Source organism: Ranitomeya variabilis, chromosome 5 (genome assembly GCF_051348905.1).
Source record: "Ranitomeya variabilis isolate aRanVar5 chromosome 5, aRanVar5.hap1, whole genome shotgun sequence".
NCBI classification, from domain to species: Eukaryota; Metazoa; Chordata; class Amphibia; order Anura; family Dendrobatidae; genus Ranitomeya; species Ranitomeya variabilis.
Window position 1 is genome coordinate 52,035,563 of NC_135236.1, and position 27,503 is coordinate 52,063,065.

The 27,503-nt window shown below is 44.5% G+C and overlaps 1 protein-coding gene across 1 annotated transcript; it reads left to right on the forward strand.

The window, feature by feature from the left end:
- The first annotated feature begins 6,793 nt into the window (after positions 1–6,793).
- On the forward strand, positions 6,794–27,390 carry FARSA (phenylalanyl-tRNA synthetase subunit alpha). Its single transcript, XM_077261954.1, has 13 exons — positions 6,794–7,012; positions 8,499–8,636; positions 8,804–8,902; positions 9,223–9,341; positions 17,372–17,464; positions 17,570–17,698; positions 17,782–17,897; positions 18,797–18,881; positions 19,056–19,155; positions 19,273–19,441; positions 23,924–24,001; positions 24,931–25,045; positions 26,706–27,390. The coding sequence occupies exons 1-13, from the start codon at positions 6,839–6,841 to the stop codon at positions 26,809–26,811; spliced, it is 1,521 nt and encodes a 506-aa protein (XP_077118069.1). The 5' UTR covers positions 6,794–6,838; the 3' UTR covers positions 26,812–27,390.
- The last annotated feature ends 113 nt before the right edge of the window (positions 27,391–27,503 follow it).

A 27,503-nucleotide genomic window follows, 5' to 3' on the forward strand; every position in this document is an offset into this window, starting at 1 on the left:
GCAAGAGAACATAGCCCAGCAAACATACGAACTAGCTCTTGGAAGGATGGAAACTAAACTGACCATGAACTAAACCTGCCGCACAACTAACAGTAGCCGGGTAGCGTAGCCTGCGTTTTATCCCTAGACGCCCAGCGCCGGCCGGAGGACTAACTAATCCTGGCAGAGGAAAATATAGTCCTGGCTCACCTCTAGAGAAATTTCCCCGAAAGGCAGACAGAGGCCCCCACAAATATTGGTGGTGATTTTAGATGAAATGACAAACGTAGTATGAAAATAGGTTTAGCAAAATTGAGGTCCGCTTACTAGATAGCAGGAAGACAGAAAGGGCACTTTCATGGTCAGCTGAAAACCCTATCAAAATACCATCCTGAAATTACTTTAAGACTCTAGTATTAACTCATAACATCAGAGTGGCAATTTCAGATCACAAGAGCTTTCCAGACACAGAAACGAAACTACAGCTGTGAACTGGAACAAAATGCAAAAACAAACAAGGACTAAGTCCAACTTAGCTGGGAGTTGTCTAGCAGCAGGAACATGCACAGAAAGGCTTCTGATTACAATGTTGACCGGCATGGAAGTGACAGAGGAGCAAGGCTAAATAGCGACTCCCACATCCTGATGGAAACAGGTGAACAGAGAGGATGATGCACACCAGTTCAATTCCACCAGTGGCCACCGGGGGAGCCCAAAATCCAATTTCACAACAGGGATCTGTAATTGCCTCCAGGCCGGCCGGACCTTATCAATACCTGTTGCTGGTACCCTGGACTGAGGCTGTCTACCATCAGTAAACCAGGTAAAGAGACTGCAACCCTGTGTCCTCTGTTTATTCTGGCACCACACCATCCTTGCCAAACACATCGGTAGCCCTGGAGACCCAGCTTCACCTGTGGGAAGCTATACCATCCCAGCTGCCTTAACATCACCCCAGAGAACCCCTTTAAGCAGCGTCGGTCACCCCTGACCGAGTACCACAGGTGGCGTCACGAACAAACTTTATTTTCAAGCAACCCCTTAAAATCTTTTCCCTTCTACATGGGCGCCCAGGGCCACGGACCGGGTCGCCGCGGCCGTGACACATCCCTTTAAGTACTCAACGGCCCTGGTGGGCGCTACAGATGATTTCCGCGCTTGCTGATTAATGATGAGATGTATATCCCAGATTGTCAAATGGTTAGTGGTTTATTCAACGCGTTTCAAAGTACAAAAGACTTCTTCATTAGGAAAGACCACAAGTATCTGCTGCAGCTGATGTGCTTTATTACATGCTTTATAGATACTCATAAAAGGTTAGTGTAATTTTGATTTTATCGCCTGCCATACTCCTTGGATAAAACCCTATGTTGCGCCGATCTCTCCTACAGCTCTGCAATTGCGGACATTACTGAAACGTCTGGAGCCTACGGCCCGAACTAGTCACTGGGAAGTGTGCCTTATTCCCTTCCATACAGAAGAAGCCGGATGGGGGGAAATGCGTGAGGAAATGTACCAGATCTCGGGAGTGCTGTGGGGCCAGACTGGAAATCCCTGGGGCTGAATGTGACCAGAGGCTTTAAGTGTGCTGCATTGATGAAACTGGAACTGGAGAGTGCTGTGCCCAAAACTGCGTGGTAAAGACTGTTGTATCTGAACTGTTCAATAAAGTAGAATTTACAACAAACCAGGTGTCCCCTGATGTGTGTGCGGCTGATCCTGGACCAAAGAATGTGGAGGCAGCAAAGGCCTGAAAGTGAGTGCACTGCATTGCTCACAGCACAACATTAATGGACTGGGACACTGTCTATTTGTGGGGCGCCAGGGGTGTAGAGATGCAGCAGCTCGCCCACAGCTATCGCCAGGGGCGGACACTGATAGCTTGGGGCCCTGCGCAAGAAATGTGTTTGGGCCCCCCTCCTTTTATGACGACCAAGCTACAGATATATATATATACAGCCACACACACATACATATACACTGCTCAAAAAAATAAAGGGAACACTAAAATACCACATCCTAGATATCTCTGAATTAAATATTCCAGTTGCAAATTTTTATTCATTTATTCATTGCATAGTGGAATGTGTTCAGAGCAATAAAACATAACAATTATCAATGTAAATCAAACTGAATATCCCTGGAGATCTGGATTTGGAATGATACTCAAAATCAAAGTGCAAAATCAAATTACAGGCTGATCCAACTTCATTGGAAATGCCTCATGACAAGGAAAAGATACTCAGTATTGTGTGTGACCTCCTCGTGCCTGTATGACCTCCCTACTGCACAACGCCTGGGCATGCTCCTGATGAGGCGGCGATGGTCTCCAGAGGGATCTCCTTCCAGACCTGGACTAAAGCATCTGACACCTCCTGGACAGTCTGTGGTGCAACGTGACGTTGGTGGATGGTGCGAGACATGATGTCCCAGATGCGTTCAATCGGATTCAGGTCTGGGGAACGGGCGGGCCAGTCCATAGCTTCAATGCCTTCATCTTGCAGGAACTGTTGACACACTCCAGCCACATAAGGTCTGGCATTGTCCTGCATTAGGAGGAACCCAGGGCCAAGCGCACCAGCATATGGTCTCACAAGGGGTCTGAGGATCTCATCTCGGTACCTAATGGCAATCAGGCTACCTCTGGCGAGCACATGGAGGGCTGTGCGGCCCTCCAAAGAAATGCCACCCCACACCATTACTGACCCAATGCCAAACCGGTCATGCTGAAGGATGTTGCAGGTGGCAGATCACTCTCCACGGCGTCTCCAGACTCTGTCACGTCTGTAACATGTGCTCAGTGTGAACCTGCTTTCATCTGTGAGGAGCACAGGGCACCAGTGGCAAATTTGCCAATCCTGGTGTTCTGTGGCAAATATCAAGCGTCCTGCACGGTGTTGGGCTGTGAGCACAACCACCATCTGTGGACGTCGGGCACTGAGACCATCCTCATGGAGTCAGTTTCTAACCGTTTGTGCAGACACATGCACATTGGTGGCCTGATGGAGGTCATTTTGCAGGGCTCTTGCAGTTCTCCTCCTGTTCCTCCTTGCACAAAGGCTGAGGTAGCGGTCCTGCTGCTGGGTTGTTGCCCTCCTACGGCCCCCTCCACGTCTCCAGGTGTACTGGCCTGTCTCCTGGTAGTGCCTCCAGCCTCTGGACACTACGCTGATAGACACAGCAAGCCTTCTTGCCACCGCTCGCATTGATGTGCCATCCTGGATGAGCTGCTCTACCTGAGCCACTTCTGTGGGTTGTAGAGTCCGTCTCATGCAACCACGAGTGTGAAAGCACAACCGACATTCAAAAGTGACCAAAACATCAGCCAGAAAGCATTGGTACTGAGATGTGGTCTGTGGTCCCCACCTGCAGAACCACTCCTTTATTGAGGGTGTCTTGATAATTGCCAATAAATTCCATCTGTTGTCTATTCCACTTGCACAACAGCATGTGAAATTGATTGTCAATCAGTGTTGCTTCCTAAATGGACAGCTTGATTTCACAGAAGTTTGATTTACTTGGAGTTAGATTCTGTTATTTAAGTGTTCCCTTTATTTTTTTGAGCAGTGTATATACAGTATCTTACATAGTATCCTTTCTTATGTGAAAAAAGGAGAGAAAAAAACCATAACAGGGGTAACAAAAACAATGATGAAAGTTATCCGCTAAAAATACACGTAGACAAAAAGATAAAAATACGCACACCCGGTTATAATAACCTTTTAAGAAGGAGGGTCAGTCTAGGTAAATACCATATAGTACAAATTATCATAGACAAATGAATAAAGTGTATATACAGAGCAAAACAGTTATAATATCAATAGGTAAAGTGCAAGTGCAGTTAGTCAGTGCCTACAATTAGGAAAAAAATCATACATTATATGTACATCAGTATAGGGGAAAGCTTGTGTGAGACAGTGCTCGTGTTGTCGTGATCATTTGTATAAAGTCACCTAATAGTGAGGGCCATGATGTGATGGAACAAAAAGGAGGGCATTGTGACGCCCCAGGGTCCTGGTCATCACAGTGGCATTGCTTACCTCTTTGGAAGAGTGATGTCACGCTTGGAAGCGATGAAGGATATCTTTCACCAGGTAATCAAACACAACACGTTCATACTCCAGGCCAGAAGGGAGAGGTATAAACCTGGTTTAGGGTGAACTCCCCTATAAATACATTCTGGTCTGGAGGGAAAGAGTTCAGTTCAGTCAGACTGTCAGAGGACAGGGAGGAGGGCAGACAGACATAGAGTGTCAGAAGGTCTGAAGGGGCCATGTAGTCTGAGGTACTACAGCTCCTGGAGAAAAGAGAACTTAGAAAGAATGAACAACTTGTGGAAAGTGTGCAGGAGAGAAAAGGCACAGGAGAGTGACACCAGCGGAGCAGAGCAGTGAATTAGCTACCTCCCTGGCTAGTGCAGATTCCGGTAGCTGGAAGACCGAGGCCGTGTTGGACTCTTAGGGACATAGCTGAAACCGGCAGGACAACTGAACTTTAAGTTACCTGTCCGACTTTACACCAAGGAAGCACAGTGACATATAGGGCCAGGGTCGTGATAGAGACCCTATAAAAAGGCTCGAGTCACCTGTCATACGGGACAGAGAAGAACTGTGAGGACCTTATCAGAAGCCATAGGCAGTAAGGGACTACAACACCACCGTGCTTTGAGGTAGGCTTTCATCTCCACCTGGTAAAGGGGACTCTGGATTCGCTTCCAAGCCGGCCGGACCCTGCCTGCCCTGTGATCTGGTGCCCTGGACTGCCGTTGCCCGAAGCTTCAGTAAACCAGGTAAAAGACTGCAAACTTGTGTCCTCGTTCTTCACTGCACCATTCATCATCTCCATCTACACACATGGGAGCCCTGGGGATATACTTCACCTTTGGGAAAGTATACCATCTAGCTGCCATACCATCACCCCAGAGGACACCTTTAAGCAGCGTCGGTCCATACTGACCGAATATCACAGGTGGGGTCACAAACAAACTTTATTCTCAAAACCCCTTTAAAGACATTCCCCTTTATTTGGGTGCCCAGGGCCATGGACTGGGTCGCAGCCACCGTGACATCCCCTTTATGCACCGGACCCGGTACCGAGTACCCCACATGCAGCTCAGTGTCTCTGCTGAATGGCAGGCTGTATAGTCACATCATGCAGCAACCTGCCATCTAGATGTAGCAGAGCTAGACCCGTCGGGGGACAAATGGATTATTATCTTCTCAGCTAACAGGTGAGGAATATGGTTGTTTATTATTTTAATTCTGTTACAGGAGACATTGGCTTCAGTTAATTGGGTGTTGACGTGAATATATATGTTTTTTTGGTAAATGTAGATTCATTAAAGGAGTCTGTGTCATTATTTCAAGTAAAGGACTTTATTCAGGATGTATTTTTTTATAATATCACTATGGAGATAGTAATAGGGGCGTCTTATAGACGCCTCTTTCTTACTAACCTCTGGGCTTGATGTCACCTGACAATAAAAAGGTGACATAAACCCCCCCAGCTAACACCCCACTTGCCACCACACCAGGGCAAGTGGGAATAGTGAGGCTAAGTGCCAGGATTCGCACATCTTATGGATGTGTCTTTTCTGGGGCAGCTGAGAGCTGATGCTTTTAGTCTGGGAGGGGGCCAATATCCATGGCCCCTTTCCTAGCCTATTATTATCAGCCCTCAGCTGTCTGCCTAGCCTTTGCTGGTTATTAATTATAGGGGGACCCTACGTAACTTTTTTAGGGTCCCCAATTCTAATAACCAATAAAGGCTAATTATACAGCTGTGAGCTGATATTAATAGCCTGGGAAGCTCTATGGGTATTACCTTCTTCCGAGGCTATAAAAATCTGCCCCGAGCTGTCCGCTTTCCCTCTGCTGGTTAATAAAATCTGGAGATCTTACACAATTTTTTTCCCGAAAGGAATTTATGTAATAAAAAAAATCTCACTCACATATTTATATCTTTTGTATCTATCTGGACATCTATCTAATTTCTCTCTCTCTCTCTCTCTCTCTCTCTCTCTCTCTCTATATATATGTGTGTGTATTGATGAATATTTCCTTGGAAAACTATGTAAATTACACAGACAACTGCTCTATGTAAAAGCTCATGTTAAAATCGCATTGCAATCAGATGTTAGGTGTTCAAAATCGGATTGTACTGAAATATTGGATGAAGATTGGATGAAACTTGCGTCACATACGTCCCACTTTTCTTTACAGAAATCAGACCGTTATTTTTTCACAGTGATGGATATGAGCCCTAATGATGGTCCGTCCCCAGCTGCTTTATATTGTTCTTTTCCTATAAATGAAAGAGTTTAGTAGTGTGACCACAGCCTTAAAGGGGATGTCCATAACTTTCTAACATTTTCTCTATGTGGGCAAGGTAGAGAGAAACGGTAACTCGGTGACCTAAAATTGTCCTTAGCAGCTGTATGTGCGCCATATAATCTGTCCCTCTTTTTGAAAGTTATGAGGTGTGCAAGCGTGTGCACCTCCTATGTATATGTGGCGGCAAAGTATATGGATATATTGCTGGGAAAAATTCCGACTCGTGCTGATCCAAAAACTTTATTATTCTTTTTAGCTTTTATACAAAAACAAGAACAATTTCATTTAGTGACAGCAAGCAGAGATCATCCGATTCCTCTAGTCAACAAATCCTTTGTGTTGTTCGCTATGCAGACGGTCACCGCCAGAGGGCGCTGTGCGCACACCACACTGTTTATTCCTTTCACCGCTAGGAAACGTAGAAAAGAGGAGCAAGATGGCGGACACCAGGCTTCACGTAACGTGGAGTACCAAGATGGCGCACACTCGCAAAGCATTGTGGATTCGTTGGTTGACGTTTCCGGCACATGCGCAGCAGAGAAGCCGGCAGCATGGCTGATAACACAGTAGCGGAGCTGCTGCTGCAGAAGCTGCGGGATGGAGACTGCGGGGGTCTGGACAGCCTGGAGCTGGCGGGGGCTCTGGGAGTGGACCACCAGCAAGTGGTGGGTGCGGTGAAGAGTCTGCAGTCCCTGGGAGAGGTGAGACTTCCCGGATGATGCAATAGTGCAGTGTGTATATATGGGAGACATATGGCTGCTGTGGACTACAAGTCCCAGCATGCAGGGCTGTGAGAACTATCCGGCCTGTGCAGCTTCTACATAGGAAATGTGTCGCCATTCACTGACAGCAAGCGGCTGCGGGACGTTATCCATCTGGAACCTTCTATTATTCTAGTATTTATTTCTTTTACTGAGCAGCTTAATTATTTATATATTTGTATCGCGATTGAACATTTAAGAAATGCAACAATTTTTAATTCAGTTGTTTTTTTTTGTATTACATTTTTTGTTAACTTATAATATTTTGTTTTTAAAACTAGTTTTTATTTCCGTACATGATAATAAAACACACAGAGCGCCATAGAAAGAGCCTGTACCAGCGAGCAGTGGTGTGGAGCCAGTTGTGGCATCTGTCCCCTGTCCTGCTGCTGTTACTCAGTGTATGGAAGAAAATAAACATTATAATCTCCAGGGGCGTAAACAGAAGTATAAGGCACCCCCCATAGTCCGTCCTCCGTGTAACATAACGCACCCCCCATAGTCCGTCCTCCGTGTAACAGAACGCACCCCCATAGTCCGTCCTCCGTATAACAGAATGCACCCCCCCCATATTCCGTCCTCCGTGTAACAGAACGCACCCCCATAGTCCGTCCTCCGTGTAACAGAACGCACCCCCATAGTCCGTCCTCCGTATAACAGAATGCACCCCCCCCATATTCCGTCCTTCGTATAACATAACGCACCCCCCATATTCCGTCCTCCGTATAACATAACGCACCCCCCATATTCCGTCCTCCGTATAACAGAACGCACCCCCCATAGTCCGTCCTCCGTATAACATAACGCACCCCCATAGTCCATCCTCCGTATAACATAACGCACCCCCCATAGTCCGTCCTCCGTATAACATAACGCACCCCCCATAGTCCGTCCTCCGTATAACATAACGCACCCCCATAGTCCGTCCTCCGTATAACATAACGCACCCCCCATAGTCCGTCCTCCGTATAACATAACGCACCCCCATAGTCCGTCCTCTGTATAACATAATGCACCCCCATAGTCTGTCCTCCGTATAACAGAATGCACCCCCCATATTCCGTCCTTCGTATAACATAACGCACCCCCCATAGTCCGTCCTCCGTATAACATAATAAACTGCACTGCCCATAGTCCTCCATATAATATAATGCACGGCTCATAGGCCAACATAATGTATAATGCGCGGCCCCGTAGTCCACCATAGTATATAATGTGTGGCCCCGTAGTCCACCATAGTGTATAATGGGTCTCTGCACAGTGATACACTTCAGCTGGATGTGGGTCTGAGGAGTCACGTCCTGTTGAAGTCTTCTGGTGTCGGCGGGCCCCTGCGACTGAGTCCCTATTTGGGGACAGGGGTGAGGTATTGGGCAGACTGATCTGCGTTCCATCTGGTCATCTCATGTCGTCTCTGTCCCTCCAGATTATCGAGGCGCAGCAGAGATCCAGCAAGAAGTGGGAGCTGAGCCCCGAAGGGCAGGAGATCGCTGACAATGGCAGTCACGAGGTCCGGGTGTTCCAGAGCTTACCCAACGATGGTGTTCTGCAGAGTGAGCTGATGGTGAGTGTGGAGCCCCCTGAATATACAGTGCGAGGGAAGCAGTCCGTAGGATAGCAGTGCTTACAAATAAAGTCTAAAGAGTCCAGTGGGCGGGTCCAGACTGTCTGGCATAGAGAAAGTCCCTGCGATTCGCACCTGAGCTCCTCCGTCTTGTGTGTTCCCAACAGAAACTCCCCATCGCCAAGGTGGGCTTCAGTAAGGCCATGTCCAATCGCTGGGTCCGGCTGGATAAAGGGGCAGAGGGCGGCCCCCGTGTGTTCAGGACGGTGAGTCTCATCATTTATCATTTCCTGGAGTTGTGTGTAATGCATATCTATAGCAATGGTTATTAAAGGGGTGGTCCTGCTCCCCTGTGTTCAGGGGTGGTCCTGCTCCCCTCACTGCCTCACCTGGGAGTCAGCAGACGTAATGTTACCTGCTCTGCTCGATGTGGAATAGGATGAACCCTTTAACCCCCTTAAAGGGGCGTCCACTTAGACAACAACATAGGGACATGTGACCACTGCAGACAATCAGGTCATCTCTCCAAGTATGGCATAACATGGCGGCACTACTAATCCACTAATCCTGTTCTCTGCCTTTCCAGGTAGATTCTGTAGAGGACACGGTTAAGGAAAATCTGCAGCTCATCTTGCAAGGAAAGTCTGACGGTGTGAACGAGAGGGACAAGAGCGAGCTGAAGAAGAGGAAGCTCCTTAATGAAGTGTAAGTGCCCGGAGCGGCGGCCATTACTGTGAGACCGCCCTCGGCAGGTAATGGATGTACAGCTCTGCTCCATCTATTCCCATTTCAGCTACGGCTTCAGGCTTTTCATCTTTTTGTCCGTCTTCCATGCTTTACACTGCAGCTCAGCTTTTTTCAGTAGCTCACCAGGAAGTTGGTGCTCAGAGAGCAGATTTGTGTCACAGCAACAACTCATTCTGGTTGGAGAACATCAAGTAGATCTTCAACGGCTTGTGAAAGTATTCACATCCTTGGCATTTTTGGCGTTTTACCTCACAACCTGAAATTTAACTGTTTTGTTTTCTTTTGAGGCTTTGCATCAGTTCATGACGACAACTGTGAACATTTTGGTTTTCTTTTTATTGTGAAGCAAATAACTGAAAACGTCAGTGAGGATAACTATTCACCCCCCTAAAGTCGGTACTTTGTAGAGCCTCCTTTTGTGGAAATTACAGATACATGTCACTTTGGATAAGTCTCTCTGAACTTTCCACATCTGGCCACTGGGATTTTTGCCCATTCCTCAAGACAAAACTGCTCCAGATCCTTCAGGTTAGATGGTTTCCTCTGGTGATCAGGAATCTTCAAGTCTGACCACAGATTCTAGAGTGGATTAAGGTCCGGGCTGTGACTCGGCCGCTCCAAAACATTTACTCGTTTCCCCTTAAAGGGAACCTGTCAGCAGGGATTAGTGACCTGTCAGAAGCCATATAGATGAATACTTAATCAGAGCACCCCATGAAGACCCCCACAGGCCGCCCCGGAGCACGAGCAGATCATTAACTCAAAACTGAAAATAAAGATTCAACAACCTGAAGATGGATTTCATCACCAGGCATCATTGTAATCAGTATAACAGCACCAGCCTGACACTGTCTGTAGGTTGCTGAGCACAATCCTGCTGACGGGTTCCCTTTAAACCACTTGAGTGTTGCTTTAGCAGTATGCTTTGGGTCATTTTCTTGTTGGAAAGTGAACTGACAGATTAAACCAGGTTTTGCTCAAGAATATCCCTGTATTTCACACCATCCATCTTCCCCCTCAACTCGGACCATTTTTCCTGTCCCAGCTGCCAAAAACCATCCCCACAGCTGCCACCACCATGTTTTACTGTGTGGATGGTGTTCTTGGGGTGATGAGCTGTGTTGGTTTGGCGCCAGACATAGCGTTTACCTTGGTGGCCGAAATGTTCAATTTTGGTCTCATCTGACCACAGCATCTTCCTCCATACATTTGGTGAGTCTCCCATGTGTTTTTTTTTTTTGGCAAACTCAAATCGAATCTTACGATTGTAATATGTAAGTAAAGGCTTTTTTTCTACCCGCTCTTCCATAAAAGCCACCTTTTATGGAGTGTACGGGTTATTGTGGTCGTATGGACAGATGCTCCAGTCTCTGCTTGGGAACTCTGCAGCTCCTTCAGGGTTACCTTTGGTCTCTGTGCTGCCTCTCTGATTAATGCCCTCCTTGCCCAGGCTGAGAGTTTTGGTGGGTGGCCATCTCTTGGCAGGTTTTGTTGGAGTACGATCTTCTTTCAATTTAACCCCTTCCTGACGTCGGACGGGATAGTACGTCCGAGGTCAGCTCCCCTACTTTGATGCAGGGCTCCGCGGTGAGCCTGCATCAAAGCCGGGACATGTCAGCTGTTTTGAACAGCTGACATGTGCCCGCAATAGCGGCGGGTGAAATCGCGATTCACCCGCCTCTATTAACTAGTTAAATGCCGCTGTCAAACGCAGACAGCGGCATTTAATTACCGCATCCGGCCGGGCGGCCGGAAATGACGTCATCGCCGACCCCCGTCACATGATCGGGGGTCGGCGATGCTTTAGTATTGTAACCATAGAGGTCCTTGAGACCTCTATGGTTACTGATCGCCGGTAGCTGTGAGCGCCACCCTGTGGTCGGCGCTCACAGCACACCTGATTTTCTGCTGCATAGCAGCGATCTGATGATCGCTGTTATGTAGCAGCGGCGATCGAGTTGTGCCAGCTTCTAGCCTCCCATGGATAATAAATAAAACCCAAAACGGAAGAAAACAAAATGACATGCCTCCACATACTCACAGCCACAGTGGGGGAGTCTATCAGGAAGATGTATTAATTACAAAAAGGACACTCCTAAAACCAATATTATATAACAAGGAAAGGCGGAGTCCATGTCCAAAATGAGTAACATTGTACTTTATTTATTTTACAAAAAATTGCCAATAAATTACCAAAAAACATATAACAATTACAACAGGATAAAACTCAGGGTAGTCACAAGATAGGAGGTAGCACAGACATAAACCGGTGCAGCACACAGACTGGTGCAGTTTACAAAAAAATCACCTGCAGAGTATCACAAAGGTATGGAACCGGGGGACAAGAGGAACGGTATAAATCAATCTCCTGAGCCCTGTACACTGACTCATATCATGGTAATGTTATCAAAAACCCCCCCTCCCCGGATCCTTACCAGCACACTAGCACCAGACCTGGACCGCACCGCTGCCCCAACGCGCGTTTCGCGTCGGCTTCTTCGGGGGGGCGGTGCTGCTGACTGTAAATCGCTATGTTTTATATGGTCCCCAAAATACGTTATAGCGTCCACCTGTTGCGGCGCATATCCTGTGTCGACCGGCCAGGAACTGCATTACGGGCTGGCATCCAAGATGGCGATGCGGTTCAGCAGTGCCGCCCGTATGACCTCACTGAACCGCAAGCGTCATCAAGCGGAGCCTCCCACAATGCCCCGGGACATGGACGCCACCCGGGCATGCGCACGGAGGATCACAATAACCCACGTATTTATAGATTAAGAATCGGTATATTCGCTATCGCCACTAAGGAAAAGGGACCATAAAGAAAAAGGAGGGGGAACTAAGAAATGATAAACAAAAGTAAATAGTGCTGTAGTTACCAGAAAAGACGTGCCAGTATCATATAAAGTAAAAGAAAGGAAAAAAAGGGGGGGTGACAGATACATATGTGAAGCATATTCAGTGAAAAAATATATCAGAAACAATAATTAAAAGGCAGCGACACTGTTGCCAGTGACAGTGACAAATTAATCTAATTATATATATGTGAACATAGTGAGAAATAATTAAAAAATAAAATGTAAAACGGCGTCCAACTTCTTTCTTTTTCCAGGGTGTTTCATAAGCAGCGGAATATACAGATGACCCAAGTTTGAGAGAGAAGAGGCACCGGACGTCCCAACATGATCGACAGGAGACCAGAGGCCAGGCCATTTACAGTGAAGGGGCCACAACATAGCGACGTACCCTAATAAAAGGTAACTACAAAAATCAAAAATACAAAAATACACAATTAAAACCATATACTGACACACACAGCAACACAAACAAAAAGTTAAAAACATATATAGAAAAAAACTGGAGAGCAATTATAAAAAGGAGCTAAAGCTCAAACTTTCATTTAGGCCAGCAGGAGCTAAAGTATTCAGTACCGCAATCCAGCGGCACTCTCTCTCTGGGCCAATTTTTGTTTGGCATCACCTCCTCTTATTCCAACACGAATCCTCTCAATACCCCATGCCTTTAGGTCTTTAGGATTACACTTATGGTGTTTCCGAAAGTGTTTTGGAATCGGTTTCAAACTGTCTACATCTTCAACATCTCGTGCTGCTATTATATCTCGTACATGCTCGCGTATGCGAACACGTAATTCTCTTGATGTTAGTCCGATGTAGACAAGCTTGCACGTACACGTTGCGTAATATACGACATGTGTTGTACTTTTTATAATTGCTCTCCAGTTTTTTTCTATATATGTTTTTAACTTTTTGTTTGTGTTGCTGTGTGTGTCAGTATATGGTTTTAATTGTGTATTTTTGTAGTTACCTTTTATTAGGGTACGTCGCTATGTTGTGGCCCCTTCACTGTAAATGGCCTGGCCTGGTCTCCTGTCGATCATGTTGGGACGTCCGGTGCCTCTTCTCTCTCAAACTTGGGTCATCTGTATATTCCGCTGCTTATGAAACACCCTGGAAAAAGAAAGAAGTTGGACGCCGTTTTACATTTTATTTTTTAATTATTTCTCACTATGTTCACATATATATAATTAGATTAATTTGTCACTGTCACTGGCAACAGTGTCGCTGCCTTTTAATTATTGTTTCTGATATATTTTTTCACTGAATATGCTTCACATATGTATCTGTCACCCCCCCCTTTTTTTCTTTCTTTTACTTTATATGATACTGGCACGTCTTTTCTGGTAACTACAGCACTATTTACTTTTGTTTATCATTTCTTAGTTCCCCCTCCTTTTTCTTTATGGTCCCTTTTCCTTAGTGGCGATAGCGAAATATACCGATTCTTAATCTATAAATACGTGGGTTATTGTGATCCTCCGTGCGCATGCCCGGGTGGCGTCCATGTCCCGGGGCATTGTGGGAGGCTCCGCTTGATGACGCTTGCGGTTCAGTGAGGTCATACGGGCGGCACTGCTGAACCGCATCGCCATCTTGGATGCCAGCCCGTAATGCAGTTCCTGGCTGGTCGACACAGGATATGCGCCGCAACAGGTGGACGCTATAACGTATTTTGGGGACCATATAAAACATAGCGATTTACAGTCAGCAGCACCGCCCCCCGAAGAAGCCGACGCGAAACGCGCGTTGGGGCAGCGGTGCGGTCCAGGTCTGGTGCTAGTGTGCTGGTAAGGATCCGGGGAGGGGGGGGGTTTTGATAACATTACCATGATATGAGTCAGTGTACAGGGCTCAGGAGATTGATTTATACCGTTCCTCTTGTCCCCCGGTTCCATACCTTTGTGATACTATGCAGGTGATTTTTTTGTAAACTGCACCAGTCTGTGTGCTGCACCGGTTTATGTCTGTGCTACCTCCTATCTTGTGACTACCCTGAGTTTTATCCTGTTGTAATTGTTATATGTTTTTTGGTAATTTATTGGCAATTTTTTGTAAAATAAATAAAGTACAATGTTACTCATTTTGGACATGGACTCCGCTTTTCCTTGTTATATAATATTAGCCTCCCATGGAGGCTATTGAAGCATGGCAAAAGTAAAAAAAAAAAAAAAAGTTAAAAAAAATGTGAAAAAAATAAAAAAAAACTTAAGTTTAAATCACCCCCCTTTCGTCCCAATCAAAAAAAAATCAATAAGAAAAAAATCAAACCTACACATATTTGGTATCGCCGCGTTCAGAATCGCCCGGTCTAGCAATAAAAAAAAATGCATTAACCTGATCGCTAAACGGCGTAATGAGAAAAAAATCAGAAACACCAAAATTACGGTTTTTTGGTCGCCGTGACATTGCATTAAAATGCAATAACGGGCGATCAAAAGATCATATCTGCACCAAAATGGTATCATTAAAAACGCCAGCTCGGCACGCAAAAAATAAGCCCTCACCCGACCCCAGATCATGAAAAATGGAGACGCTACGAGTATCGGAAAATGGCGCATTTTTTTTTTTGTTTTTTTTTAGCAAAGTTTGGAATTTTTTTTCACCACTTAGGTAAAAAATAACCTAGACATGTTAGGTGTCTATGAACTCGTACTGACCTGAAGAATCACAATGGCAGGTCAGTTTTAGCATTTAGTGAACCTAGCAAAAAAGCCAAACAAAAAACAAGTGTGGGATTGCACTTTTTTTGCAATTTCACCGCACTTGGAATTTTTTTCTCGTTTTCTAGTACACGACATGGTAAAACCAATGATGTCGTGCAAAAGTACAACTCGTCCCGCAAAAAATAAGCCCTCACATGGCCAAATTGACAGAAAAATAAAAAAGTTATGGCTCTGGGAAGGAGGGGAGTGAAAAACGAATACGGAAAAACGGAAAATCCCACGGTCATGAAGTGGTTAATGATAATGGATTTGATGGTGCTCTGGGGGATCATCAGAGATTGGGATATTTTTTTATAACCCAACCCTGACTTGTTCTTCTCAACAATCTCCTTGGTCTTCATGGTGGTGTTTGGTTAGTGGTGCCTCTTGTTAATGGTGGTGTTTGGTTAGTGGTGCCTCTTGTTAATGGTGCTGTTTGGTTAGTGGTGCCTCTTGTTAATGGTGGTGTTTGGTTAGTGGTGCCTCTTGTTAATGGTGGTGTTTGGTTAGTGGTGCCTCTTGTTAATGGTGGTGTTTGGTTAGTGGTGCCTCTTGTTAACGGTGGTGTTTGGTTATTATTATTAATAATAGTAATAATAATAATATTTATATAGCACCATTGATTCCATGGTGCTGTACATGAGAATGGGTTACATACAAGTTACAGATATCACTTAAAGTAAACAAACTAACAATGACAGACTGATACAGAGGGACGAGGACCCTGCCCTTGCGGGCTTACATTCTACAGGATTGTGGGGTAGGAGACAGTAGGTTGAGGGTTGCAGGAGCTCCGGTGTTGGTGAGGCGGTTGCTTCGGTAGTGATGAGGAGGCAGCGTGGTCAGTATAGGCTGTAGACTTTCCTGAAGAGGTGGGTTTTCAGGTTCCGTCTGAAGGATCTGAATGTGGTTGATAGTCGGACGTGTTTGGGCAGAGAATTCCAGAGGATGGGGATATTCTGGAGAAGTCTTGGAGGCGGTTGTGTGAGGAGCGAATAAGTGTGGAGGAGAAAAGGAGGTCTTGGGAGGACCGGACATTACGTGAGGGAAGATATCGGGAGATTAGTTCAGAGATATATGGAGGAGACAGGTTATGGATGGCTTTGTAGGTCAGTAATTAGTAATTTGAACTGGATACGCTGAGGGAATGGGAGCCAGTGAAGAGATTTGCAGAGGGGGGAAGCGGAGGAGTAGCGAGGAGAGAGATTAATTAGTCGGGCAGCAGAGTTAAGGACGGACTGGAGAGGTGCAATGGTGTTACCAGGGAGGCCACAGAAAAGGATGTTGCAGTAGTCAAGGCGGGAGATGATGAGGGCATGTACAAGCATTTTAGTAGATTGGCGGTTGAGGAAAGGACGGATTCTGGAAATATTTTTGAGCTGGAGGCAACAGGAGGTGGAGAGAACTTGGATGTGCGGTTTGAAGGACAGGGCAGAATCGAAGGTTACTCCGAGGTAGCAGACTTCCGGTACAGGGGAAAGCGTGATGTCGTTAATTGCGATAGATAGGTCAGGTAAAGAAGATCTATGGAATGGAGGAAAGATGATGAGTTCAGATTTGTCCACATTGAGTTGGAGGAAGCGAGAGGAGAAGGAAGATATAGCTGATAAGCACTCTGGGATTCTGGACAGCAGAGCGGTGACGTCTGGGCCAGAAAGGTAGATCTGAGTGTCTTCAGCATACAGGTGGTACTTGAAACCATGAGACTTTGAGTTGTCCCAGGCCAAGTGTATATATTGAGAAGAGTAGGGGTCCTAGAACAGAGCCTTGGGGGACTCCAACAGAGAGAGGGTGGGATGAGGAGGTAGTGTGGGAGTGGGAGACGCTGAATGTGCGGTTGGAAAGGTACGAGGAGATCCAGGATAGGGTGAGGTCTTTGATGCCAAACGAGGAGAGGATCTGTAGTAGGAGGCAGTGGTCAACTGTCGAAAGCAGAGGACAGGTCTAGAAGGAGGAGTACAGAGTATTGTCCGTTAGCTTTGGCGGTAAGTAGGTCGTTAGTGATTTTGGTCAGGGCAGTCTCAGTTGAGTGATGGGGGCGGAAACCAGATTGTAGAACTATAACCAGACATCTTGTATCCATGAGTAGGTCTGTATTCTGTAGTTTGTACGCAAGGGGGCAGTATTGGACTTTCCACTATTGCCAGTAAATGATTAATCTCTGTGTATGAACTTTCCACTGACCCCATACTTGGATGCTGCTGCGGATCTAAGTAAGCAGTACTGCAGTATAAAGCATGGTGGAGTGACAGAAAATAAGTCTGGAGGAGATCTATACACCTGTCTAAAAGTAAAAACTAACTTCTTTGCGCACTGGACCTTGTTGTGCTTTGGTTACAGTCAGGTGTTGTTTTTTTATTGATCTCACTATAATTAATGTGATGACCCGACGATAATTTATACACTTTTTTTTTTAATCTCTTTCCAGGACTGTTAAAACCTACTGGGTAACGAAGGGTAATGGCTTCAGCACGAGTATTACCAAACAGGAGACGGACCTGACTCCAGAAATGATCTCCAGGTCAGTGCAATGCATCATGGTCCTCCATGGATGGACTCCTGAAGCTGCATCTCCCTCCCCCCCCACTTACCTTCCTCATGCTTTCCTGGTTTCCTGGTTTTGCAGCGGTTCTTGGAGAGACAAGAAATTTAAGGCCTACAACTTCAACGCGTTGGGAGTGATGCCCGAATGTGGGCACCTGCACCCGCTGATGAAAGTCCGCACACAGTTTAGACAGATCTTCTTAGAGATGGGGTAAGAGTCCTGCATGCCCCCCTGGAGCGTTCATCACGGTTATTCTGTGCGTTCAGAGACTCCATGCTATTTTTTTCTACCAGATTTACAGAGATGCCGACCAATAACTTCATAGAGAGCTCCTTCTGGAACTTCGACGCCTTGTTCCAGCCTCAGCAGCATCCGGCTAGAGATCAACACGACACCTTCTTCCTGCAGGGTCCGTACCAAAGTGTTGTGACTGATAAATGTATACTCATAGTCCCTCGGGGGGTCTCTGAGCGCCGCAGCTCCAGCTGACGAGTGCCGCTGCAGCATCCGCTCCAGCCTCCTCGCCCGGCAGCTGACGAGCGCCGCCGCAACATCTGCTCAAGCCTTCTCCCCCCGGCAGCCGACAGGAGCGCTGCCGCAGCATCCGTTCCAGCCTCCTCCCCTCGTAGCCGACGAGTGCCGGTGCAGCATCCGCTCCAGCCTCCTCGCCTGGCAGCCGACGAGCGCTGTTTTCGCAGCATGCGCTCCAGCCTCCTCGCCAGGCAGCCGACGAGCGCTGCCATCGCAGCATCCACTCCAGACTCCTCGCATGGCAGCCGACGAGGGCACCGACGAGCGCCGCCGTCGCAGCATCCGCTCCAGTTTCCTCTCCTGGAAGCAGACGAGCGCTGCTGCAGCATCCGCTCCAGCCTCCTCGCCCGGCAGCTGACGAGCGCCGCCGCAACATCTGCTCAAGCCTTCTTCCCCCGGCAGCCGACGGGAGCGCTGCCGCAGCATCCGCTCCAGCCTCCTCTCCCGGCAGCTGACGAGCGCCGCCGCATCCGCTCGACTCTCCTCGCCCGGCAGCTGACGAGCACCGCAACATCCGCTCAAGCCTTTTCTCCCTGGCAGCCGACAGGAGCGCTGCCACAGCATCTGCTCCAGTCTCATTGTCTCGGCAGTCGACGAACGCAGCAGGTCCTTCCTCAAACGTCCTCCAATCCTGCCCCCTCCCACCGGTAGCCATCGAGCGCTGCAACTCTTACCCCAGTGGCTGACAAGCGCCACAGCCACTCAATCCCATAGACTGCTCCCCATCAGTATAGCATTGTTTTTCTAGGAAGTTTGTTAAAGTTTTGTTTCTTTCAGATCCAGCGATGGCGTCAGAATTTCCCATGGATTATCTAGAACGGGTGAAAAAAGTTCATTCTGAGGGAGGATATGGATCACAAGGGTGAGAGATTGGGGTATTTTCTCCTGTCATTGTGATATAGAGACGGACTCAATGTCACACAGCTCCTCCCTTTTGGCTGTCACCCTCTGGTGGGAGGAGCAGATCTTTTTTTTTTTTTTTTTTTTTTTTTTTTTTTATGATGTCATGCATATGTAACGAATCAACCATTTGCAGGTATAAATATGATTGGAGCATAAATGAGGCCAAGAAGAATCTCCTGCGGACCCACACCACAGCGGTCAGTGCTCGGATGCTTTACAAACTGGCTCAGCAGGTACGTTCAGGGCTGTGGGTGACTGGTGGTCTGGGGTACGACGCGGCCCTCCCTTCCATTGGCACAAGGCAGATTTGGGTCTGGATTATAATATATTTTTCTTTCTCTGTTATGTAGAAGGAGTTCACACCAGTGAAATACTTCTCCATTGACAGAGTATTCAGGAATGAAACTCTGGATGCCACCCATCTAGCGGAATTTCACCAGATAGAAGGTGTAGTGGCTGATGTTGGACTCACCCTAGGAGACCTCATGGGTGTCCTGAAGGAATTCTTCACTAAACTTGGTATGCAGAAAACTACGAGCAAAACACATTTGCTTTGTTGTCTTATCACACTACTATAATACTGCACTCCCCCCCCTCACGTACAGAAATACAACTACTATAATACTGCCCCTATGTACAAGAATATAACTACTATAATACTGCTCCTATGTACAAGAATATAACTACTATAATACTGCTCCTATGTACAAGAATATAACTACTATAATACTGCTCCCCCCCTCACGTACAGAAATACAACTACTATAATACTGCCCCTATGTACAAGAATATAACTGCTATAATACTGCCCCTATGTACAAGAATATAACTACTATAATACTGCCCCTATGTACAAGAATATAACTACTATAATACTGCCCCCTATGTACAAGAATATAACTACTATAATACTGCCCCCTATGTACAAGAATATAACTACTATAATACTGCCCCTATGTACAAGAATATAACTACTATAACACTGCTCCTATGTACAAGAATATAACTACTATAATACTGCCCCTATGTACAAGAATATAACTACTATAATACTGCCCCCTATGTACAAGAATATAACTACTATAATACTGCCCCCTATGTACAAGAATATAACTACTATAATACTGCCCCTATGTACAAGAATATAACTACTATAACACTGCTCCTATGTACAAGAATATAACTACTATAACACTGCTCCTATGTACAAGAATATAACTACTATAATACTGCTCCTATGTACAAGACTATAACTACTATAATACTGCTCCTATGTACAAGAATATAACTACTATAATACTGCCCCTATGTACAAGAATATAACTACTATAATACTGCTCCTATGTACAAGACTATAACTACTATAATACTGCTCCTATGTACAAGACTATAACTACTATAATACTGCTCCTATGTACAAGAATATAACTACTATAATACTGCCCCTATGTACAAGAATATAACTACTATAATAATGCTCCTATGTACAAGAATATAACTACTATAATACTGTCCCTATGTACAAGAATATAACTACTATAATACTGCCCCTATGTACAAGAATATAACTACTATGATACTGCCCCTATGTACAAGAATATAACTACTATAATACTGCCCCTATGTACAAGAATATAACTACTATAATACTGCTCCTATGTACAAGAATATAACTACTATAATACTACTCCTATGTACAAGAATATAACTACTATAATACTGCTCCTATGTACAAGAATATAACTACTATAATACTGCTCCCCCCCCTCACGTACAGAAATACAACTACTATAATACTGCCCCTATGTACAAGAATATAACTGCTATAATACTGCTCCTATGTACAAGAATATAACTACTATAATACTGCTCCTATGTACAAAATATAACTACTATAATACTGCCCCTTATGTGCAAGAATATAACTGCTATAATACTGCCCCTATGTACAAGAATATAACTACTATAATACTGCCCCTATGTACAAGAATATAACTGCTATAATACTGCCCCTATGTACAAGAATATAACTACTATAATACTGCCCCCTATGTACAAGAATATAACTACTATAATACTGCCCCTATGTACAAGAATATAACTACTATAATACTGCTCCTATGTACAAGAATATAACTACTATAATACTGCTCCTATGTACAAGAATATAACTACTATAATACTGCTCCTATGTACAAGAATATAACTACTATAATACTGCCCCTATGTACAAGAATATAACTGCTATAATACTGCTCCTATGTACAAGACTATAACTACTATAATACTGCTCCTATGTACAAGAATATAACTACTATAATACTGCTCCTATGTACAAGAATATAACTACTATAATACTGCCCCTATGTACAAGAATATAACTACTATAATACTGCTCCTATGTACAAGAATATAACTACTATAATACTGTCCCTATGTACAAGAATATAACTGCTATAATACTGCTCCTATGTACAAGAATATAACTACTATAATACTGCCCCTATGTACAAGAATATAACTGCTATAATACTGCTCCTATGTACAAGACTATAACTACTATAATACTGCTCCTATGTACAAGAATATAACTACTATAATACTGCTCCTATGTACAAGAATATAACTACTATAATACTGCCCCTATGTACAAGAATGTAACTACTATAATACTGCTCCTATGTACAAGAATATAACTACTATAATACTGTCCCTATGTACAAGAATATAACTACTATAATACTGCCCCTATGTACAAGAATATAACTACTATGATACTGCCCCTATGTACAAGAATATAACTACTATAATACTGCCCCTATGTACAAGAATTTAACTACTATAATACTGCCCCTATGTACAAGAATATAACTAACTACTATAATACTGCCCCTATGTACAAGAATTTAATTACTATAATACTGCTCCTATGTACAAGAATATAACTACTATAATACTGCTCCTATGTACAAGAATATAACTACTATAATACTGCCCCTATGTACAAGAATATAACTACTATAATACTGCACCTATGTACAAGAATATAACTACTATAATACTGCCCCTATGTACAAGAATATAACTACTATAATACTGCCCCTATGTACAAGAATATAACTACTATAATACTGCCCCTATGTACAAGAATTTAATTACTATAATACTGCTCCTATGTACAAGAATATAACTACTATAATACTGCCCCTATGTACAAGAATATAACTACTATAATACTGCCCCTATGTACAAGAATTTAATTACTATAATACTGCTCCTATGTACAAGAATATAACTACTATAATACTGTCCCTATGTACAAGAATATAACTACTATAATACTGCTCCTATGTACAAGAATATAACTACTATAATACTGCCCCTATGTACAAGAATATAACTACTATAATACTGCCCCTATGTACAAGAATATAACTACTATAATACTGCTCCTATGTGCAAGAATATAACTACTATAGTACTGCTCCTATGTAAAAGAATATAACTACTATAATACTGCTCCTATGTACAAGAATATAACTACTATAATACTGCCCCTATGTACAAGAATATAACTACTATAATACTGCCCCTATGTACAAGAATATAACTGCTATAATACTGCCCCTATGTACAAGAATATAACTACTATAATACTGCCCCTATGTACAAGAATATAACTACTATAATACTGCCCCTATGTACAAGAACATAACTACTATAATATTGCCCCCTATGTACAAGAATATAACTACTATAATACTGCTCTTATGTACAAGAATATCACTGCTATAATACTGCCCCTATGTACAAGAATATAACTACTATAATACTGCTCCTATGTACAAGAATATAACTACTATAATACTGCCCCCTATGTACAAGAATATAACTACTATAATACTGCCCCCTATGTACAAGAATATAACTACCGTATTTTCCGGCGTATAAGACGACTTTTTAACCCCCGAAAATCTTCTTAAAAGTCGGGGGTCGTCTTATACGCCGGGAATCGACTTGTACGCCGGTGTATATGGTGGGTGGGGAGGGGGAGTGATCCTGATGACGAGGGGGCGTCTCACAGGAAAGTGAGTAATCCCCATTACCTTATCCTAGCGGTGCAGCGTGGGGGTGTCAGTGCTGGGAGCGGCGGCGGCTGCTGTGTTCTGGTGCGGCGGCTCCTCTTCTGTGTGGGGCCTCTGTGCTGTGAGGTGGCGGCGGCAGCGGCGTATCTTTATCCAGTTGGGGCTCCTCCGGCATCTCCTTAGCCCTGGAGGCCCCGCCGCAACTCCATCGGTGCAATGTGGTGGCCTCCGGGAAAATGGCCGCTGCTCAGATTCAGATCTCGTGTCCCGAGATTTCGGGACGAGATCTGAATCTGAGCAGCGGCCATTTTCCCGGAGGCCACCGCATCGCACCTATTGAGCTGCCTCCGGGAAAATGGCCGCTGCATTGCACTCATGGAGTTGCGGCGGGGCCTCCAGGGCTAAGGAGATGCCGGAGGAGCCCCAACTTGATAAAGATATGCCGCCGCCACCGCCACCGCACAGCACAGAGGCCCCACACAGAAGAGGAGCCGCCGCACCAGAGCACAGCAGCCGCCGCACCAGAGCACAGCAGCCGCCGCCGCCACTCCCAGCACTGAGACCCCCACGCTGCACCGCTACGATAAGGTAATGGGGGATACTCACTTTCCTGTGAGACGCCCCCACGTCATCAGGATCACTCCCCCCCCCCCCCCCCCAAAAGGCACATATTCACCGGCCCTATAAGACGACATAGGGTGTATAAGAAGACCCCCGACTTTTAAGAAGATTTTATATTTTAACTGGTAAAGTTGGGGGGTCGTCTTATACGCCCAGTCGTCTTATACGCCGGAAAATACGGTACTATAATACTGCTCCTATGTACAAGATGTTTTTTACATCTCTCGTAATCTGACACATTTGTGGAAATATTTTTGCTTATCAGTGTCAGAGACTAACTGCAGTTTTCTTCCAGGAATCACTAAATTGCGTTTCAAGCCTGCATATAATCCTTACACAGAGCCCAGCATGGAAGTCTTCAGCTATCATGAAGGTCAGATTCCAGTAAATGAAAACATGACATATATACACTGTGTTGAACTCAAAAATAGATAATATGTTGCTGTGGCATGCTCCCCGCTGCTCTCAGCTTCGGGACTTATGCTTCTGCAAGTGACGATGCAAAACCTTGCAGTGCACACATCTGCCGCTGCACAATTTCACAATGCACTTATTTTTTCTATTATTCTTTAGTGAGATGTTCTGCAGCAGCTGAGGTGTGTAATAAGGATTAGATGGCTCTCTCTTTTATCTATTACTGCATGTTCCCGGGTGTATATTATATGAGCACATGTGTAACTCATCCCCAGGATTACACCGCACGTGCCGTACGCTTTCCAGGCAATATGCTCGCTGTGCTCCTCATCTGTAATTGGAGGATTAGACCCCTTACTAAGCCGCCCACAGGAAATAACATGTGTAAGCGCCGGGATCATGAATTCAACACAGCAGCTCGGACATGAAGTCATTACGGGGCTTTATCCAGATCTGGGGCAGCTGCAGTACACAGGCTGTTTCCATTCACTAAATGCAAGCAGAGTTCTTGAAAATGGCGGAAGATTCAAAACAGTAATAATGCACCTAATGTTATAGGTTGGGATCTTTAAAGGAACAATATAATAGGAAAACAAATTATCTAGGAGGTCCGTATGGGTAAATAATACCGTATATGGGTTGGAATTGTTGCGGATTTTAGCTACACATTTGCACAGCTAAAATCCACCGCAGATTACAGCAGCAAGCTGGATTCGATTTTGCAAGTCTCGCCTCTTGGGCCAATAGGCATTATAGAGAGACCCTAATGAAAGGAGGATCGTGTCACAGGTCCACAGATAATCTGTTTACGATGTCTCACGTATATATCGGGATCAATACGGGATTGTCCGGTTTGCATCTTACTAGAAATATAATATTTTGTTGCAGGTTTGAAGAAATGGGTGGAAGTTGGGAACTCTGGAGTTTTCCGTCCAGAAATGCTCCTTCCTATGGGTCTACCTGAGGACGTGTCTGTCATCGCCTGGGGTCTGTCGCTGGAGAGGTAAGTAGGGGTCAATAATGGCAGTAATGACGTTGGTAGTGTAATTGCTTGACCTACCGCAGACGGCCGGACGGATTACCCGCGGTCTGATTGCCTCGTCAGTCTTTAGCCGTTCCCTTGTTAATCCCGTTAGTGTTAATGTTTCCCGTCTACCGCCATATGCTTCACCTCCGTATACGTAAACATGGTTTTATCATCACGTGACCCTGTCTTGAGCTCCATCTGGGGGGGGTAATGGGATTTATATATGTGGGCTGTTATGCGGTCGGGCTCAGGGTATACTTGCACCGTTTTGGGTTTCTGCACTGATTCTTGTCAAACCCCTTCATAAATAATACCGTACCTCATAATTTATATAGTCAGTGCTCATTTCTGACCGTGTTGTTAATGTCTGGATTAGGAGAAGCTTTACAAATGTGTTTTGTTTTAAAACGTCCTGTAATAATCCCATTTATTATGGCTGGGGCCACAATCCAAAATACTGCAGCATAGAAAGACAAGAGGTGCCGTTACATACCGCCTGTAGTGCTGACGACGGAAAATCCATGCTGATCTGCTTACACAATTAATAATATTTTTTATTTTTATTTATTATTTTACGAAAAGTAGAGTAGAAAATAGTTAGAACAATATCTTCTCTTATTCTATCAGATATAAATGCCAATGTGGATACACCATATCCCAACCTAACTGTTCCATGGTAATATGAATATGCTGTGTCTCTGTGTATATTTTACTATGCCTAGGGGTTTTCTAGCTTGTGTACTGCATGGCAATATTTAATATGCCACTATAATCCTATTGATAACTGCTGACACTATCAAGTGTCAAATGTTTGGACAACCTTTACCATGGAACAGTTAGGTTGGGATATGGTGTATCCACATTGGCATTTATATCTGATAGAATAAGAGAAGATATTGTTCTAACTATTTTCTACTCTACTTTTCGTCTACTTATAGACAATAGGTTCTTATTATGATATCTATTTAGCCTCTGCGTATTTATTAAGCAGTTAGAGATCAATACAAGAAGACTCTTCAGTACGACAAGCATCAACATTAACAAATATACAGAAGCTCACTAATGTATGTAGAGTTCTAGAGAACAGAATATAGCTAGCCTAGTAATTAGACCAGTATTAGCTAGCTTTATCACAGGACCCATAAGCTAACGGCATATTCCCCTAGTACTATCTTTCTCACCCTTTTAGGCATCTTTTTTCACTCCCCTGCCACGATTGGGCATAATAGGGCAGACAGGGAGAGCCGCCGTCGAGTGGGGGCGCCATAGCGCAGGACATAGGGTGCCAACCTCCGCTGTCAGGCAGGGTGAGACAGGCAATATATAGGGACAGGCACTCCCCTGGGTGCCTCTGTATTATATATTTTATAATCTGGTGCTGGTGTGTATTCACAATTGGGTATTTGTTTGTATTATTTTAGAGGTATTTAATAAAAGTTGTATTTTATATTTATATTAGAGGTCAGCGGTGAATACATGACAATAGACTCTAATTGACCATACTTACACTGTGAAATTTTTGAATGCCAATTTGCAGCAATTAAAAATGTTTGAAAATGTTTATATCCCATTGTGTACGTTATCTACATCTCCACTAAATAAACCTGATTATTTATTTCTTTTTTTTCCCTTCCAGGCCGACAATGATAAAATATGGCATTAATAACATCAGAGAACTGGTTGGACATAAGGTTAATCTGCAGATGGTGTACGACAGCCCTATATGCCGCCTGGACTCCTAATTAGAATGCCCCCTGTATTATGCCTGTATGTGTTTATAGAGTACCTGTAGGTAGCTTTGGACTCCGTGGATCACAGCTACTACTGTGTGTGGGTGGGTGTGTATTGGGGCCTTTTCTTATTTTCCTGGGACTTTGTACAGATGTCCAGAATTTGTTTGTATGGGTAGATTTTGATAAAGCATAATGTTAAAATCCTATATATTATTTCTCTATTTTCAAGGAAGACTAAAAAGAAAAACTGATTGCCCATTTTGCCCAGTGTGTGATCCCAGGAGGCGGGGCATCACACGGTTTTATCATCCGCCCATTAGTAAATCTGCCCCGCTGTGTATAAGTCTTTATAGGAGTGTTCCTTTTTAAGAGCCGAATCTGAAAATGCTGCATTTTATAAGTCTAACTGGTTATATCGGACCTGGGGGTGCAGGATAATTTTATTTATTGACATTTCTTAGAACCTTATCCTTTACTATTTGTTATTATGGCCGGTGGATCAGGCTCCAGTACGATTACAGAGATGACGACGTGACCTCTGATGTGCAGATTATCAGCTTCTAATGGAAATAAATCACATTTACTGAATTGTTCTGTTTATTGATATTCAATACATCATTGTGCGATTTATAAAAAGTTCCACATGTCTAGTATAGAAAATAGTCATGTAGCATGGAGGCTGCCCCTTACATCACAGGGTA